Below are 14,488 nucleotides of genomic sequence, written 5' to 3' on the forward strand. Positions count from 1 at the left end.
CCGGGTTTACGCCATTCTCCTGCCTCAGCCTCCTGAGTAGCTGGGACTACAGGCACCCACCACCTCGCCCGGCTAGTTTTTTTTTTTTTGTATTTTTTAGTAGAGACGGGGTTTCACCGTGTTAGCCAGGATGGTCTCGATCTCCTGACCTCGTGATCCGCCCATCTCGGCCTCCCAAAGTGCTGGGATTACAGGCTTGAGCCACCGCGCCCAGCCTCGATCTTCTGACCTCGAGATCCGCCCGTCTCGGCCTCCCAAAGTGTTTTTTATTTTATTTATTTATTTATTTTTTGAGACGGAGTCTCACTCTGTCGCTCAGGCTGGAGTGCAGTGGCCGGATCTCAGCTCACTGCAAGCTCCGCCTCCCGGGTTTACGCCATTCTCCTGCCTCAGCCTCCCAAGTAGCTGGGACTACAGGTGCCCGCCACCTCGCCCAGCCAGTTTTTTGTATTTTTTAGTAGAGACGGGGTTTCAACGTGTTAGCCAGGATGGTCTTGATCTTCTGACCTCGTGATCCGCCCGTCTCCACCTCCCAAAGTGCTGGGATTACAGACTTAAGCCACCGCGCCCGGCCTAATCTATTTCTTAGATAACTCTCATGCCAGCTCTTTGAAGAAGTCTTCCTTTGCTACTACAACCTCATCATCTCCCATCCCTCTGACCTTCTACTGACCTGGGCTGCTCTCAAGTTTCCCCAGATATAAATCCCAGCCCATCAACCAGACTAAAAGTTCCCCAAGAACAGGACCCAGGCTCTCCCTCCTCTGTCCCCACCTCATCTATCTGAACTAGGAGGCACAATGTCACTGAGTCATGGCCAGCAGGGACCTCAAAGATTTACAGATAAAAGTGATGCTGGTACTAACACACACCCAGGTCTGTGCAGCACATCATTATCTAACATCAGGGCACTCCCTTTCTTGAAAACAAAGCTAAGTCCACAAAGACCTGCTGAACAAACAAATGAAGGAGGGCTCAATCATGGCCTCAAACAGCCAGGCATCTGTGGTCCTGTCTTCTGAATAAAACTCTTAAGCACCTCAAGGGTTATATACATTTCCTTGGGAGTAAAGCACCTGGGCGAGTGCCTACTGAGGACTTAAGGAGATATTTATAGCCCTTAAATCCAGCTTCTGGATGAGATGTTCCCAGGAGTGGAGTTCCCAGAGCCCAGGTCAGACAGTGACCCACACGCCTGGCCTGACCACCATGTCACCCATCTCAGGGTCCCTCATAATGAGTGGGCATTTTTTCCTGTACATTCAGCTGTACTTCCTCTATCCCCGTTCATTGTCCCAAAATCTCCTGGAAGCTTGGTGTTAAAAACTGATTTTATTTGCTCTTTATATAGAAAAGACACTAACCTATTACATTGGTTGACATCCCTCCCTAGTCCAACCTGTCCCCAGCTCCCTTGCTCAAACACTTCCGCTGCAATTACTCTGCTTCCTCTCACCCATGGGCTCAGCCCCTCTGTCTCTCTAGCCATCAGTTTCTGTCTGTCTTCACTCTTCCCCCTATCCAGCTTAGATTCCATAATTCATTACTCACTTTCTTATTCCCTCTCCTGCCCTGTCTTCTGGTCACACTCACCCTAGATGAACATAATTCTCATGTGTACCCGAGCTGAATGTCGCTGAGAAAAAAGGGGACCCCATGAGGAAGACTGGCAGGACTATAAATTCACATCAGCCAACCTCAAATGGACCTTGTGTGTGGCCCAGAAATCTCAGGGGCCAGGTTTCTTTGGAGAGTGTCCTCACTCTCTGTCTACAAACATGGCCATGGCCTCGTTCTGAGCCCACTCTCCCCACTACATCATATTTGATGGAAAAAATGCAAGCCATCAGAGGTAACCTCCTCATTTGCTTCCCAACATCTATAGACTTACCCACACCTGTCCCATCCCCCCTTCTCTCAGGTTACATGGTAGGAGATCCCTTCCTCACTCAAAGGCCAAGCCAGGCCTTGAAACGGACTCTGTCTGCCCCATCCTCTTCCTACCATGCCATGAGGGACCTGCTGCAAAGACAGCATATTTTACCACCTTCCTGGCATGTGCAAGCATCTGCCGCGGTAGGCAGCTAAGTGCAGGCCTCACTGAGGGCAATGTCACACATAGCAGAATCCAACTGCAGTCACACTGCGGGTATCTTTGGCTCCTGGGGTTCACACCCAGCACAGGATAGCCAGCCTGCCTTCCCCTCACATGCCTAAGAGGTACCTTCTAACCAACCTCAGCACAGCCAAGTCCCATTCCCCCAAGAAGACACCTTTCCCACCACCTGCTGCAGATCACCAGAAATGAGGCCTTTACACTCTCAACCTTAAAACCCTAGGACACTGATGTTAAGGTTTTCTAAATAAAGAATTCTAGATTATTTAATTATTTTTTTAGAGACAGGCGCTTACTCTGTCACCCAGGGTGGAGTGCAGTAGCATGATCATAGATCACTGCAGCCTTGAAGTCCTGGGCTCAAGTGATCCTCCCACCTTAGTCCCCTGAGTAGCTAGGACTACAGGCAAGTGCCACTATTCCTAGCTAGTTTTTTTAAGAGATGAGGTCTTGCTATGTTGCCCCCACTGGTCTCAAACTCCTAGGCTCATTGGATCCTCTGCCTTGGCCTCCTGAGTAGCCGGACTACAAGTGTGAGCCACCACACAGGCCTAATTTTTTTTTTTATTTTCGGTAGAGACAGGGGTCTTGCTGTGTTGCCCAGGCTGGTCTTAAACTCCTTACCTCAAGTGATCCTCCTGGCTTAGCCTCCCAAAGTGCCAGGATCACAGGTGTGAACCACTGTGCCTGACATTAGACTCTTATAGGTACAGACCACCCAACACAGAGCTGCATGGAACCACAGCAATGGCCAAGCCAATACTCTCTTCCTACAAATAAGGAACCTGCTGCTTGGGAAGCACAGTGACCAGGCGAACATGACCCCACAGCTCCCAACTCCCAGTTGAATCCTCCTCTTTGAGCAATCTTCCAGAGAAAGCAAGACAAATAAGGTTTTGAGGGAAGGATTCCTCTCCAAATCCAGAATCCTGAGGTCCTGACAGTCCCCAGATGTTCCCTGGAAAGTTATTCCAGTGGAAGGGAAAGGGGAAGCAAGAAGGCAGGGATTACACTGCAGAGAGGGACCCCCGTCCAGATGCTCTGTGAAAGGAGGGTGGAGGGGAAGGAAGGGAGGAGAGGCCTAGATGGGGAGGTTGATGGAAACTGAGGCCCAGTCGGGGAGGTGGCCCATGGAAGAAGCCTCTGGGAGCCTGGCAGGGGAAGACTTATGGTCCATGCATATGCCACAAGTGGGACTGAAGGACAGTCGGGCCTGTGGGCACCCCATCCTGCTGCCCAGCACGCCCAGTCTTCCTTCCTCCTCCAGTCACCCTGGCCCACCCCCATCCCACGGCACTCACACATCCAGAGGTAGTAGAGGCGCTTGGTCATGCTGAGATGCTGGGGAGGAATGTCTGCCTCAAAGTCTTGGTAGAAACATGGCTTCAGCGGGATGAATTTGGGCAATGGTGGGAAGTTGTTCACTTTCTCTGTGGATGAGACACATTGCACAACATCACCTCCAGTCTTTCCCCTGACAATCCAAGACGCTCATCATTTCCCTGGCTGTGCTGCCCTATTGGCCCCTGTGGCCACTGGCCACTCTGTTTTCCCCACTCAGCCGTCCCTACCTCCCCAGGTCAGCTGAGATGATCCCAAAGTAGCCAAAGGCCCCGAGACAGTATCACTCAGAATAAAAAACAATGTCACCTTGACAGACAGCATTTATTGTTTTTTAATTCTGAGTGACACTGTCTCGGGGCCTCAAGGTGCCACCCCCTCAGTGGGGGCAGCTCCAAGCAGAGGAAGCGGGATGCGTGAGAATCTACAGATGTGGGTTAAAGCCTCCATTCAGCATTTGTGCTCTGGGGCAAATCATCGCCCCTCTCTAGACCTCAGCTTATCTGCTGGAGTGGGGGCTGAGCTACACGGTTCCTAAAGTTCCCTCCAACTTTGGCATTCTATACCTCTGAGCCTTCTGAACCAGATAAAAAAAGGCCTCAGAGTATTAGAGAGCAATAGAGACAGAGGGGAGGGGGGCCACTAATCAGGCAGATGGACAGTAAGACAAGGACATCAAGGTACTCAATTCCTGGTCCCTAGGACCAAAGATCGGACACAGGGCTAGACAATATCATGTTGAGGTTCTCAGATAGGCCTCAGTGGAGATAGTGGGGAAAGCTTAGGGGACAGTAAGATAGAAAGAACCTGGCCTCCAAAGACTAGGGGAGATAAGGGGACCAGAAAGAGGGCCATCCACGCTGTGCTCCCTGTCATGTCCTACCCACACAGCCTGCCCCTCTCCTTACCTGCCATGATGATACCAGTCGGCCCACTGGCCTGCCCACACCTCTTGTCCTGAACTGGAAGGAAAGAAAAGCCAGAGAAGGATGAGATCAGGGCCACACTCAACCCAGTCCCTCTCTACTCCCCATCTGGGTAGCAAGCTCCCCAGGACAGGACCCAGCACATACTCCCACAGTGCCGTGAACACAATGGAGGCAGCTCCCCTCCTCCCAGAGCCACCCTTCCACCAGCTGCACCTTCCCAGCTGCTCCCGCCCTCTGCCTCAAGGCACAAAATCTACCCTCCGAAAACCCCATCCAAGGATGGGAAAGGAACCTGGGAGGGGATCCCATATAGGGAAAGCCAAGTGACATTCTATTCTTTGACCTTGAATTACAGACTGAGCCTCAGCCTTGGTCACAGGCTAGCCTCCCTTCACTCCTTTTGCCTTTGTTCATTTATTAAGACACTTACATGGTGCTGGAAGAGAGAATGAGCAAGACAGATGTGGTCCCTGCTCTCCCCATGAAACAGTCAATCACCTCTGCAGTAAATCATATAAAAGGCAAGCACAGCTGCCGTGAAAACATACATAGCATGTCACGGTGATCTAATCTGTTCTGGGGAGTCAGGGAAATTAAATTATTTTAATTAAAAAAACTTTTTCTGAGATGGGGTCTCTCTCTATTGCCCAGGCTGGAGTGCAGTAGTACAAACCCAGCTCACTGCAGCCTCAGCCTCCCCAGGCTCAGGTGATCCTCCAAGCTCAGCCTCCTAAGTAGCTGGAACTATAGGCATGAACCATGCCCAGCTAATTTTTACATTTTTTTATAGCGACTGAGTTTCGCCATATTGCCCAGGCTAATTTGAATTCCTAGGCTCAAGCAATCCACCTGCCTCAGCCTCCCAAAGTGCTAGGATTATAGGCATGAGCCACTGCACCCAGCCTCAGGGAAATTAAATACAAGTGGTAGTAAAGACCTGAAGAAAGACGAGGAGTTCCCCAGGCAAAACAGCCTTCCAGGCAGATGGGAAAGCATCCTACAGGGACAATTCCTCACTAGGAAGGAGCTTCACACTTGTGTTTTTTCTCAGACAGGGTCTCACTCTGTCACCCAGGCTGGGGTAAAGTGGCACTCCTGGGCTCAACCAATCCTCCTGCCTCAGCCTCTTGAGTAGCTAGACTACAGGGACAGGCTACCATGCTAATTTTTTAATATTTTGTAGACAGGAGGTCTTGCCGTGTTGCACAGTTGGTTTCAAATTCCTGGCCTCAAGCAATCCTCCTGCTTTGGACTCCCAAAGTGCTGGGATTATAGGCATGAGTCACCTATCATAAGGGAAAGAAAGCCACTATGGCCAAAGTAGAACGCAAATGAGGGGGCAGCAGATGAGGCTAGAGAGGCAAGGTGGGCAGGCTGTGTTCCCTGAGACCCTTCGGAGACAAGTTTGAAGGGGTCTTGAGGTGGTTTTAAGGAGTAGGGGAAAGGGAGCAATTGCCCACTTAACTCCGAGTGGATGGTGGAAATCCATCATGACAAGCCTGTGTGAGACCAGGCAGAGGTTCCAGGGGAGGACAGGCAGCGCGTGCTATGGACATGCAGGATATGAGACACTGGGGGACACCGGGACAGGGCGTCTTATAGGAATCTGGAGTGTACAAACATGCTCTGCTCCTGCAAGTTCAGCAGTAGGCCTGGTTGACCCATGCTAAGTAATCATTGGCAAGTTAATACCAAGGAAACCAAGCAGCAATCACCTTGTTAGAACAGTAACTTTGGTGGACATTTATATAGTCAACAACAGAAAATGGTCCACAACCAAGTGCTAAGGCAATGCAACATTTAAAAGCTGGGCAGAAATTTGCTTAAAGTTTTGGAACAGGAAAAACTAATCTATGGTGTTAGAAGTCAAGACAGTATTACCCTTGATGGGGCAGCGACTGGAGGCCCGGCATCTGTTCCTGGTAGGGGTGCTGGATACACAGAGGTAGATTTTGTGAACATTCTCCAAGCATACAGTTACAACTTGTGCAATCTCCTATGTGTTAGACTTCCATGAGAAGTTTGCTTTAAAATAAAAACTTCAGGCTGGGCGCAGTGGTTCACACCTGTAATTCCATCATTTTGGGAGGCTGAAGCAAGAGGATCACTTGAGACCAGTAGTTCAAGACCAGTCTGGCCAACATAGTGAGAGTCCATCTCTACAAAAAATAAAAAATTAGGCAGGCACAGTGGTGCGTGCCTGTAGTCCCAGTTCCTCAGGAGGCTGAAGTGGGAGGATTGCTTGAGTCTGGGAGGTGGAGGCTGCAGTGAGCCATGATTGCACCACTGCACTCCAGCCTGGGCAACAGAGCAAGACTGTCTCAAAGGAAAAACAATCACATACACACACACACACACACACACATAAAAAAACTTCTAGCATTCCAGTCAAATTCCTCTGTCAGACAATTACAATCTTCTGGGCCCTTTTGTGATATGGGATCAAATACAGATATAAAAACCCAGTAACATCTGCCACAAAAAGAAAAGAGAAGGGTATGATAGAGACAATCAAGAAATAATATCCATACACAGGTGCATTAATTGCAGCACCGTTTTGAATAACAAAGGATTAGAAACCATCAATAGGGGACTGATTAAACCAATGGTACGGTCATACAATGGACTGTTCTGCAGCTATTTTTAAAAATGCTCTGCAGCTGTTAAAAATTTTAAAAAGAGAAAGAGGTTCTCGGGTACTGATATGGAAAAATCTCTAAAAACATGAGTAGTTAAAAAAAGCAAGATGTACAACAGTCTGTATGTTAAACCTTTCATGTTAAAGAAAAGGAAGAGAAGATAATAAGAATATATTTTCCTTTTAATCTAATAATCCTGATCCTGTTAGTCGTTTACCCAGATATAAGAAATGACAAACACACACGTTATTCAACATGACACTACTTGCATTAGCAAAATGCTGAAAGCAACCTAAATGTGCCTATTTAAATATACGAGATGCATCATACAATAGAGTATTACACAGATGTAAAAAAGAGGCCAGCCACGGTGACTCACACCTGTAATCCCAACACTTTCAGAGGCAAAGGTAGGAGGATCACTTGAGGTCAGGAGTTTGAGAACAGCCTGGCCAACATGGTGAAACCCCATCTCTACCAAAAAAATACAAAAATTAGCCGGGCATGATGGCATGAGCCTGTAATCCCAACTACTCAGGAGACTGAGGTGGGAGAATCTCGAACCCAGAAGGTGGAGGTTGCAATGAGCCAAGATTGCGCTGCTGCACTCCAACCTGGGTGACAGAGTGAAACCATGTCTCAAAAAAATTAAATAAATAAATAAATAAATAATAAAGATGAGCTCAGTAAACTGCTGTGGAATGCTTTCCAGGATATATTAAGTTAAAAAAAAAAAAAAAGAGCAGAGGACGAAAAGTGTAAATCATATGCTACCCCTTATGTAAGAAAGGGGAAGTAAAAATGCACATATGAATTTGCTTATTTTTGCAAAAGAAACACAGGAAGAATCAACCAGAAAGTAATGGATGAGTAGGGAGACTTCCGTTCTTTACATACTTGTTAATAAGCTTTTTTAATATACTTATACACATAAAATGACTTCTATATTTCAAAAACATAAACCAAAAAGAAAAGTAAACCCTAAAACTGAAACAAAAACAAATCAAGCTAACTATACTTTAAATTGCTAACAATCTTACAGACAAAAAAAAAAAAAAGGCCCAAGTAACTTTTGATCACAGTAATTCTGTGTTCTTTTAGAAAGATAAACCTCAAGGGCAAAAACAACTGCAAACAGGCTGGGTGCAGTGGCTCATGACTGGAATCCCAGCACTTTGAGATGCCAAGGCAGGTGGATCGCTTGAGCTCAGAAATTCAAGACCAGCCTGGGTAACACAGCAAGACCCAGTCTCTAGAAAAAATATAAACATGGCCAGGCACGGTAGCTCACACCTGTAATCCCAGCACTTTGGGAGGCCGAGGCATGCGGATCACGAGGTCAAGAGATCAAGACCATCCTGGCCAACATGGTGAAACCCCGTCTCTACTAAAAATACAAAAATTACATGGGTGTGGTGGCATGTGCCTGTAGCCCCAGCTACTCGGGAGACTGAAGCAGGAGAATCGCCTGAACCTGGGAGGCAGAGGTTGCAGTGAGCCGAGATCATGCCATTGCCCTCAGCCTGGCGACAGAGTGAGACTCTGTCTCAAAAAAAAAAAAAAAATACAAACATTAGCGGGACATGGTGATGTGTGCCTGTAGTCCCAGCTTCTCCTGAGGCTGAGGTGAGAGGATCACTCAAGCTCTGGAAGTCAAGGCTGCAGTGAGGTGTGACTGCGCCACTGCACTCCAGCCTGGGTGACAGAGCAAGACCCTGTCTCAAAAAAAGAAAAAGAAACTGCAAACAAGTCATGAATTTTAGCAGGTTTACTCTTACTGCTGGTACTGCTGCAATGACTCTAAAGCTTTGCCATGTATACCACAGAAGAGGGCAAATGAGTCACTGTGCTGATGATTTGGGGAAGGTGGGTTCTCACTGAAGGAGACAGAATACGGACCATGGAAAGGTAAGAAAGAGCCTTGTGGTGTTGGATTCAAAGCAGAGGTATCAGTGTGAACACAGAATTTTAAAAATATATATGGCTGGTTCCAAGCCAGGAAAAGGAAATACAAGGTTAGCCTAGAACATCTTGTGGTATCAGAAAGAAGAAAGTACTCAATAACTAATGGAGGCAAGTCAAAGGACACAAGAGCCAATCTGAAAAGGCTACAACCAACCAAATTTGGGACAATTCGACTATCGAAAGTAATAACCACATGAATTTTTTTTTCTTTATTTCTTTTTTTTTTTGAGACAGAGTCGCACTCTGTTGCCCAGGCTGGAGTGCAGCAGTGTGATCTCAGCTCACGGCAACCTCTGCCTCCTGGGTTCAAGTGATTCTCCTGCTTCAGCCTCCCGAGTAGCTGGGATTACAGGCGCTCCGCCACCACACCCAGCTAATTGTTTTTTTATTTAATTAATTAATTATTTATTTTTTGAGACGGAGTCTCGCTGTGTCGCTCAGGCTGGAGTGCAGTGGCACGATCTCGGCTCACTGCAAGCTCCACCTCCCAGGTTCACGCCTTTCTCCTACCTCAGCCTCCCAAGTAGCTGGGACTACAGACAACACCTCGCCCGGCTAATTTTTTTGTATTTTTTTTAGTAGAGACAGGGTTTCACCGTGTTAGCCAGGATAGTCTCGATCTCATGACCTCGTGATTCGCCCGCCTTGGTCTCAAAGTGCTGAGATTACAGGCGTGAGCCACCACACTTGGCCAGTGTATTTTTAGTAGAGACAGGGTTTCACCATGTTGGCCAGGCTGGTCTTGAACTCCTGGCCTCAAGCCATCCACCCACCTCAGCCTCCCAAACTGCTGGGATTACAGGCATGAGCCACATTGCCTGGCCCACATGGATTTTTTTTTTTTTTAAATCCATGAATCCAAAGTGACATTATTATTTTATTTTTTATTTTTTTTATTTTTTATTTTTTTTTGAGACGGAGTCTTGCTCTGTCACCCAGGCTGGAGTGCAGTGGCCAGATCTCAGCTCACTGCAAGCTCCGCCTCCCGAGTTTACGCCATTCTCCTGCCTCAGCCTCCCGAGTAGCTGGGACTACAGGCGCCCGCCACCTCGCCCAGCTAGTTTTTTTGTATTTTTTAGTAGAGACGGGATTTCACCCTGTTAGCCAGGATGGTCTCGATTTCCTGACCTCATGATCTGCCCATCTCGGCCTCCCAAAGTGCTGGGATTACAGGCTTGAGCCACCGCGCCCGGCCTATTTTATTTTTAAAAAGAGAGGGAGGGCCTGGTGCAGTGGCTCACATCTGTAATCCCAGCACTTTGGGAGGCTGAGGCAGGAGGATCACAAGGTCAGGAGTTCAAGACCAGCCTGGCCAACACAGTGAAATCCTGTCTCTACTAAAAATACAAAAAATTAGCTGGGCATGGTGGCGTGCACCTGTAATCCCAGCTACTCCAGAGGCTGGGGCAGAAGAATAGCTTGAACCCAGGAGACGGAGGTTGCAGTGAGCAGAGAGCACGCTACTCCACTCCAGCCTGGGTGACAGAGCTAGACTCCATCTGAAAAAAACAAAGCAAAAAACAAAAAAAAAAAAAAAAAGAGGGAGGCCGAGGCGGATCACTTGAGGTCAGGAGTTAGAGACCAGCCTGGCCAACATAATGAAACCTTGTCTCTACCAAAAAATACAAAAAATAGCCAGGCATGGTAGCACATACTTGTAGTCCAACTACTTGGGAGGCTGAGGCAGAGAATCGCTTGAACCTGGGAGGCGGAGGTTGCAGTAAGACGAGATCACACCACTGCACTCCAGCCTGGGCAACAGAGTGAGACTCCGTCTCAAAAAAAGAAAAAAAGAAAGAACATCATGTGCCTCCTGCTATGCTGTGCACAGAAGGACTCAAGGTCATATATGAATACTGTCGCCAAAAAAAAAAATGTTTAATCTGAAAATAACTATGAAGAAACAGTCCGACAAATTCAGACTGTGGGAAATTCTACAAGACAAATGTTATTGTCATGAAAGACAGAAATTGACAGGGGGAGCTTTCTAAATTAATGGAGACAAAAGAGACATGCAACCAAATGCAATGGGGAAGCCTGTCAGATTTTTTTTTTTTTTTTTTGAGATGGAGTTTTGCTCTTGTTGCCCAGGCTGGAGTGCAATGGCACAATCGTGGCTCGCTGCAACCTCCGCCTCCAGGGTTCAAGCGATTCTCCTGCCTCAGCCTCTGGAGTAGCTGGGATGACAGGCATGCGCCACCACGCCCAGCTAATTTTGTATTTTTAGTAGAAATGGAGTTTCTCCATGTTGGTCAGGCTGGTCTCGAACTCCCGACCTCAGGTGATCCGCCCGCCTTGGCCTCCCAAAGTGCTGAAATTACAGGTGTGAGCCACCACACCAACCCAGATCTTAGATTTTTTTTTTTTTTTTTTTCTTGAGACGGAGTCTCACTCTGTCACCCAGGCTGGAATGCAGTGGCGCAATCTCGGCTCACTGCACTGCAAGCTCTGCCTCCCGGGTTCAAGCAATTCTCCCGCCTCAGCCTCCCAAGTAGCTGGGACTATAGGCGCATGCCACCATGCCCAGCTAATGTTTATATTTTTAGTAGAGACGGGGTTTCACCATGTTGGCCAGGATGGTCTCCATCTCTTGACTTCGTGATCTGCCTGCCTCGGCCTCCCAAAGTGCTGGGATTACAGGCCACTGCACCCAGCCAGGTACTGGATTTTAAAATCACAGCTACAAAGGACATTTTTAGGACAACTAGAGAAACGTGAATATAGGCTGCATAGAAGATACTACTATTGGCCGGGCGCGGTGGCTCAAGCCTGTAATCCCAGCACTTTGGGAGGCCAAGACGGGCGGATCACGAGGTCAGGAGATCGAGACCATCCTGGCTAACACTGTGAAACCCCATCTCTACTAAAAATACAAAAAAACTAGCCAGGCGAGGTGGCGGGCGCCTGTAGTCCCAGCTACTGGGGAGGCTGAGGCAGGAGAATGGCGTGAACCTGGGAGGCGGAGCTTGCGGTGAGCCAAGATCCGGCCACTGCACTTCAGCCTGGGCGATAGAGCAAGACTCCGTCTCAAAAAAAAAAAAAAAAAAAGAAGAAGATACTACTATTCACTATTAAATTTCTTGGGTATTGTGTGTGCGCATGTTTTTGTTTCTTTCTTTCTTTTTCCTTATTTTTGAGACAGGGTCTCACTCTCTCACCCAGGCTGGAGGAGTGCAGCAGCATAATCACAGTTCACTGCAGCCTCAATATCCCAGGCTCAAGAGATCCTCAAGTCTCACCCTCACCTGGGACTATAGGCGCGTGCCATCATGCCTGGCTAATTTTAATTTTTGTATTTTTTGCAGAGAGAAGGTTTCGCCATGTTGCCTAGGCTGATCTTGAAGTTCTGGGCTCAAGAGATCCACCTGCCTTGGCCTCCCAAAGTGCTGGGATTACAGGCGTGAGCCTCCATGCTGACCTATAGAACATCTTTGTTCTTAGAAGATACACACTGGTCTTTAGAAGCAGTGTCTGGTCTGTAACTTCCTCTCAAATAGTTCTGCAAAAAAAATTTATACACATATATAATGCAGAAACAGGCATGGTGGCGTGTGCCTGTAGTCTCAGCTACATAAGGAGCTAAGGCAAGATGATCACTTGAGCCCAGGTGTTCGAGCCTTCCGTGAGCAATAAAGCAAGACCCTGTCTCTAAAAAGTAAAAATAGACTGGACATGGTGGCTCACACCTGTAATCCCTGCACTTTGGGAGGCCGAGGCGGGTGGATCACCTGAGGTCGGGAGTTCAAGACCAGCCTGACCAACATGGAGAAACCCTGTCTCTACTAAAAATACAAAATGAGCCAGGTGTGATGGTGCATGCCTGTAATCCCAGCTACTCAGGAGGCTGAGGCAAGAAAATTGCTTGAACCCGGGAGGCAGAGATTGCAGTGAGCGGAGATCATGCCATTGTACTCCAGTCTGGGCAACAAGAGCAAGACTCCATCTCAAAAAAAAAAGTAAAAATAAAAGATAAAGCAAATGTTGCAAAATATTAACAATTCATGGGAGAAGGGTATACAGTTGGTCACTGCATTATTTTATTTATTTATTTTTTAAAATAGGGTCTCACTTTGTCACCCAGGCTGGAGTGCAGTGGCATAATCACAGCTCACTGCAGTCTCAAACTCCTGGGCTCAAGCAATCCTCCCACCTCAGCTTCCCAAGTAGCTGGGGCTACAGGTGTGCACCACCATGCCCAGCTAATTTTTTATTTTTTGTAGAGACAAGGTCTCATTACATTGCCCAAGCTGGTCTCAAACTCCTGGGTTCAAGTAATCTGCCCACCCTGGCTTCCCAATGTGCTGGAATTACAGGCATGAGTTCACTGTGCCCAGCCTATTGCCCTATTCTTTAAACTTTTTTGTAGCTTTGAATTTTTCAAAATAAAAAGTGGGGAAAAATATACATATCTGTATTTGACAATGACAATATATGCACAAAGAATCTCTGGAAGGATATCAAGAAAAAAACATGGTAATTGTGGCTCTCTGGAGAACAAAGGAACTGAATGGATATAGAGTAGATGGGAAACAGAATGTTTACTATATATCCTTATACCATTTCCATATAATTGATGACATCATCAATTTTAAGATAGACCATTATTTTATTGACTAAAAGTAAAACCAAAAATTGCCAATTTGCAGGCCGAGCACCATGGCTCACGTTTGTAAGCCCAGCACTTTGAGAGGCTGAGGTGGGCAGATCACTTGAGGTCAGGAGTTCGAGACCAGCCTGGCCAACACAGTGAAACTCTGTCTCTACTAAAAATGTAAAAATTAGCCAGGTGCAACGGCATGCACCTGTCATCCCAGCTACATAGGAGGCTGAGGCAGGAGAATCACCTGAGCACAGGAGGCAGAGGTTGCAGTGAGCTGAGATCGTGCCACTGCACTCCAGCCTGAGTGACAGCCAGACTCCATCTCAAAAAAAAAAAAAAGCCAATTTGTAACTGTAAGATGACAGAAATTTTAAAACACAGACATGAAAATGTTTTCAGAAATATCAAAATGTTCATCTCAGAACTGACAAAATTTGGAACATCTTTGTGAACTGTAAATCATATACATGCATTACCTGTTCAAAAAAATAAAAAGTCAAGAAAGTCGAGCAGAAAAAAAAAAGAAAAAAGCACAATAGGATAGTTGGGAAAGAATGAGAAGGAGCAGCTGATGAGGCAGGAGGAGAGGCCAGAGAGTGTGGAGTCTCCATAGCCAGGAGCAGAGACTGGACAAATGTGACAATGCCACTGAGGGCTCCCATGTGAAAGGATGGCACTACTGGGACTAACGCATTCATAACACTAACAGCATCGAGTCAGCTGTGAATCCAGCAAGAATTGTTTTGGTGGTGACAGTAGTGATAGAGAAGCCTGGCTGAGAATATAGAGTGAGAATAAAGATAGGGTACTACCTGGGTAGGATATGGGGGTCGGGAGAGGGCCCAGGGAGGGCTGCAGCTGGGGGTCATTTAAGACGGAAATAAGGCAGAGATGTGTA

At 47.2% G+C, this 14,488-nt stretch overlaps 1 protein-coding gene across 1 annotated transcript in view; it reads right to left on the bottom strand.

Annotated features, from left to right (window-relative positions):
- SCAMP5 (secretory carrier membrane protein 5) overlaps positions 1-14,488 on the bottom strand; it is a 28,834-nt gene that overhangs the window by 6,717 nt on the left and 7,629 nt on the right. Inside the window, exons 2-3 of the mRNA XM_023196596.2 lie at positions 4,366-4,419; positions 3,418-3,546 (exon numbers count right to left, since the gene is read on the bottom strand). Coding sequence (XP_023052364.1) covers positions 3,418-3,546; positions 4,366-4,372 — 136 coding nt within the window. The 5' untranslated portion in view covers positions 4,373-4,419. The remainder of the gene's footprint in view (positions 1-3,417; positions 3,547-4,365; positions 4,420-14,488) is intronic.

This window comes from Piliocolobus tephrosceles, chromosome 6 (assembly GCF_002776525.5).
Source record: "Piliocolobus tephrosceles isolate RC106 chromosome 6, ASM277652v3, whole genome shotgun sequence".
NCBI classification, from domain to species: Eukaryota; Metazoa; Chordata; class Mammalia; order Primates; family Cercopithecidae; genus Piliocolobus; species Piliocolobus tephrosceles.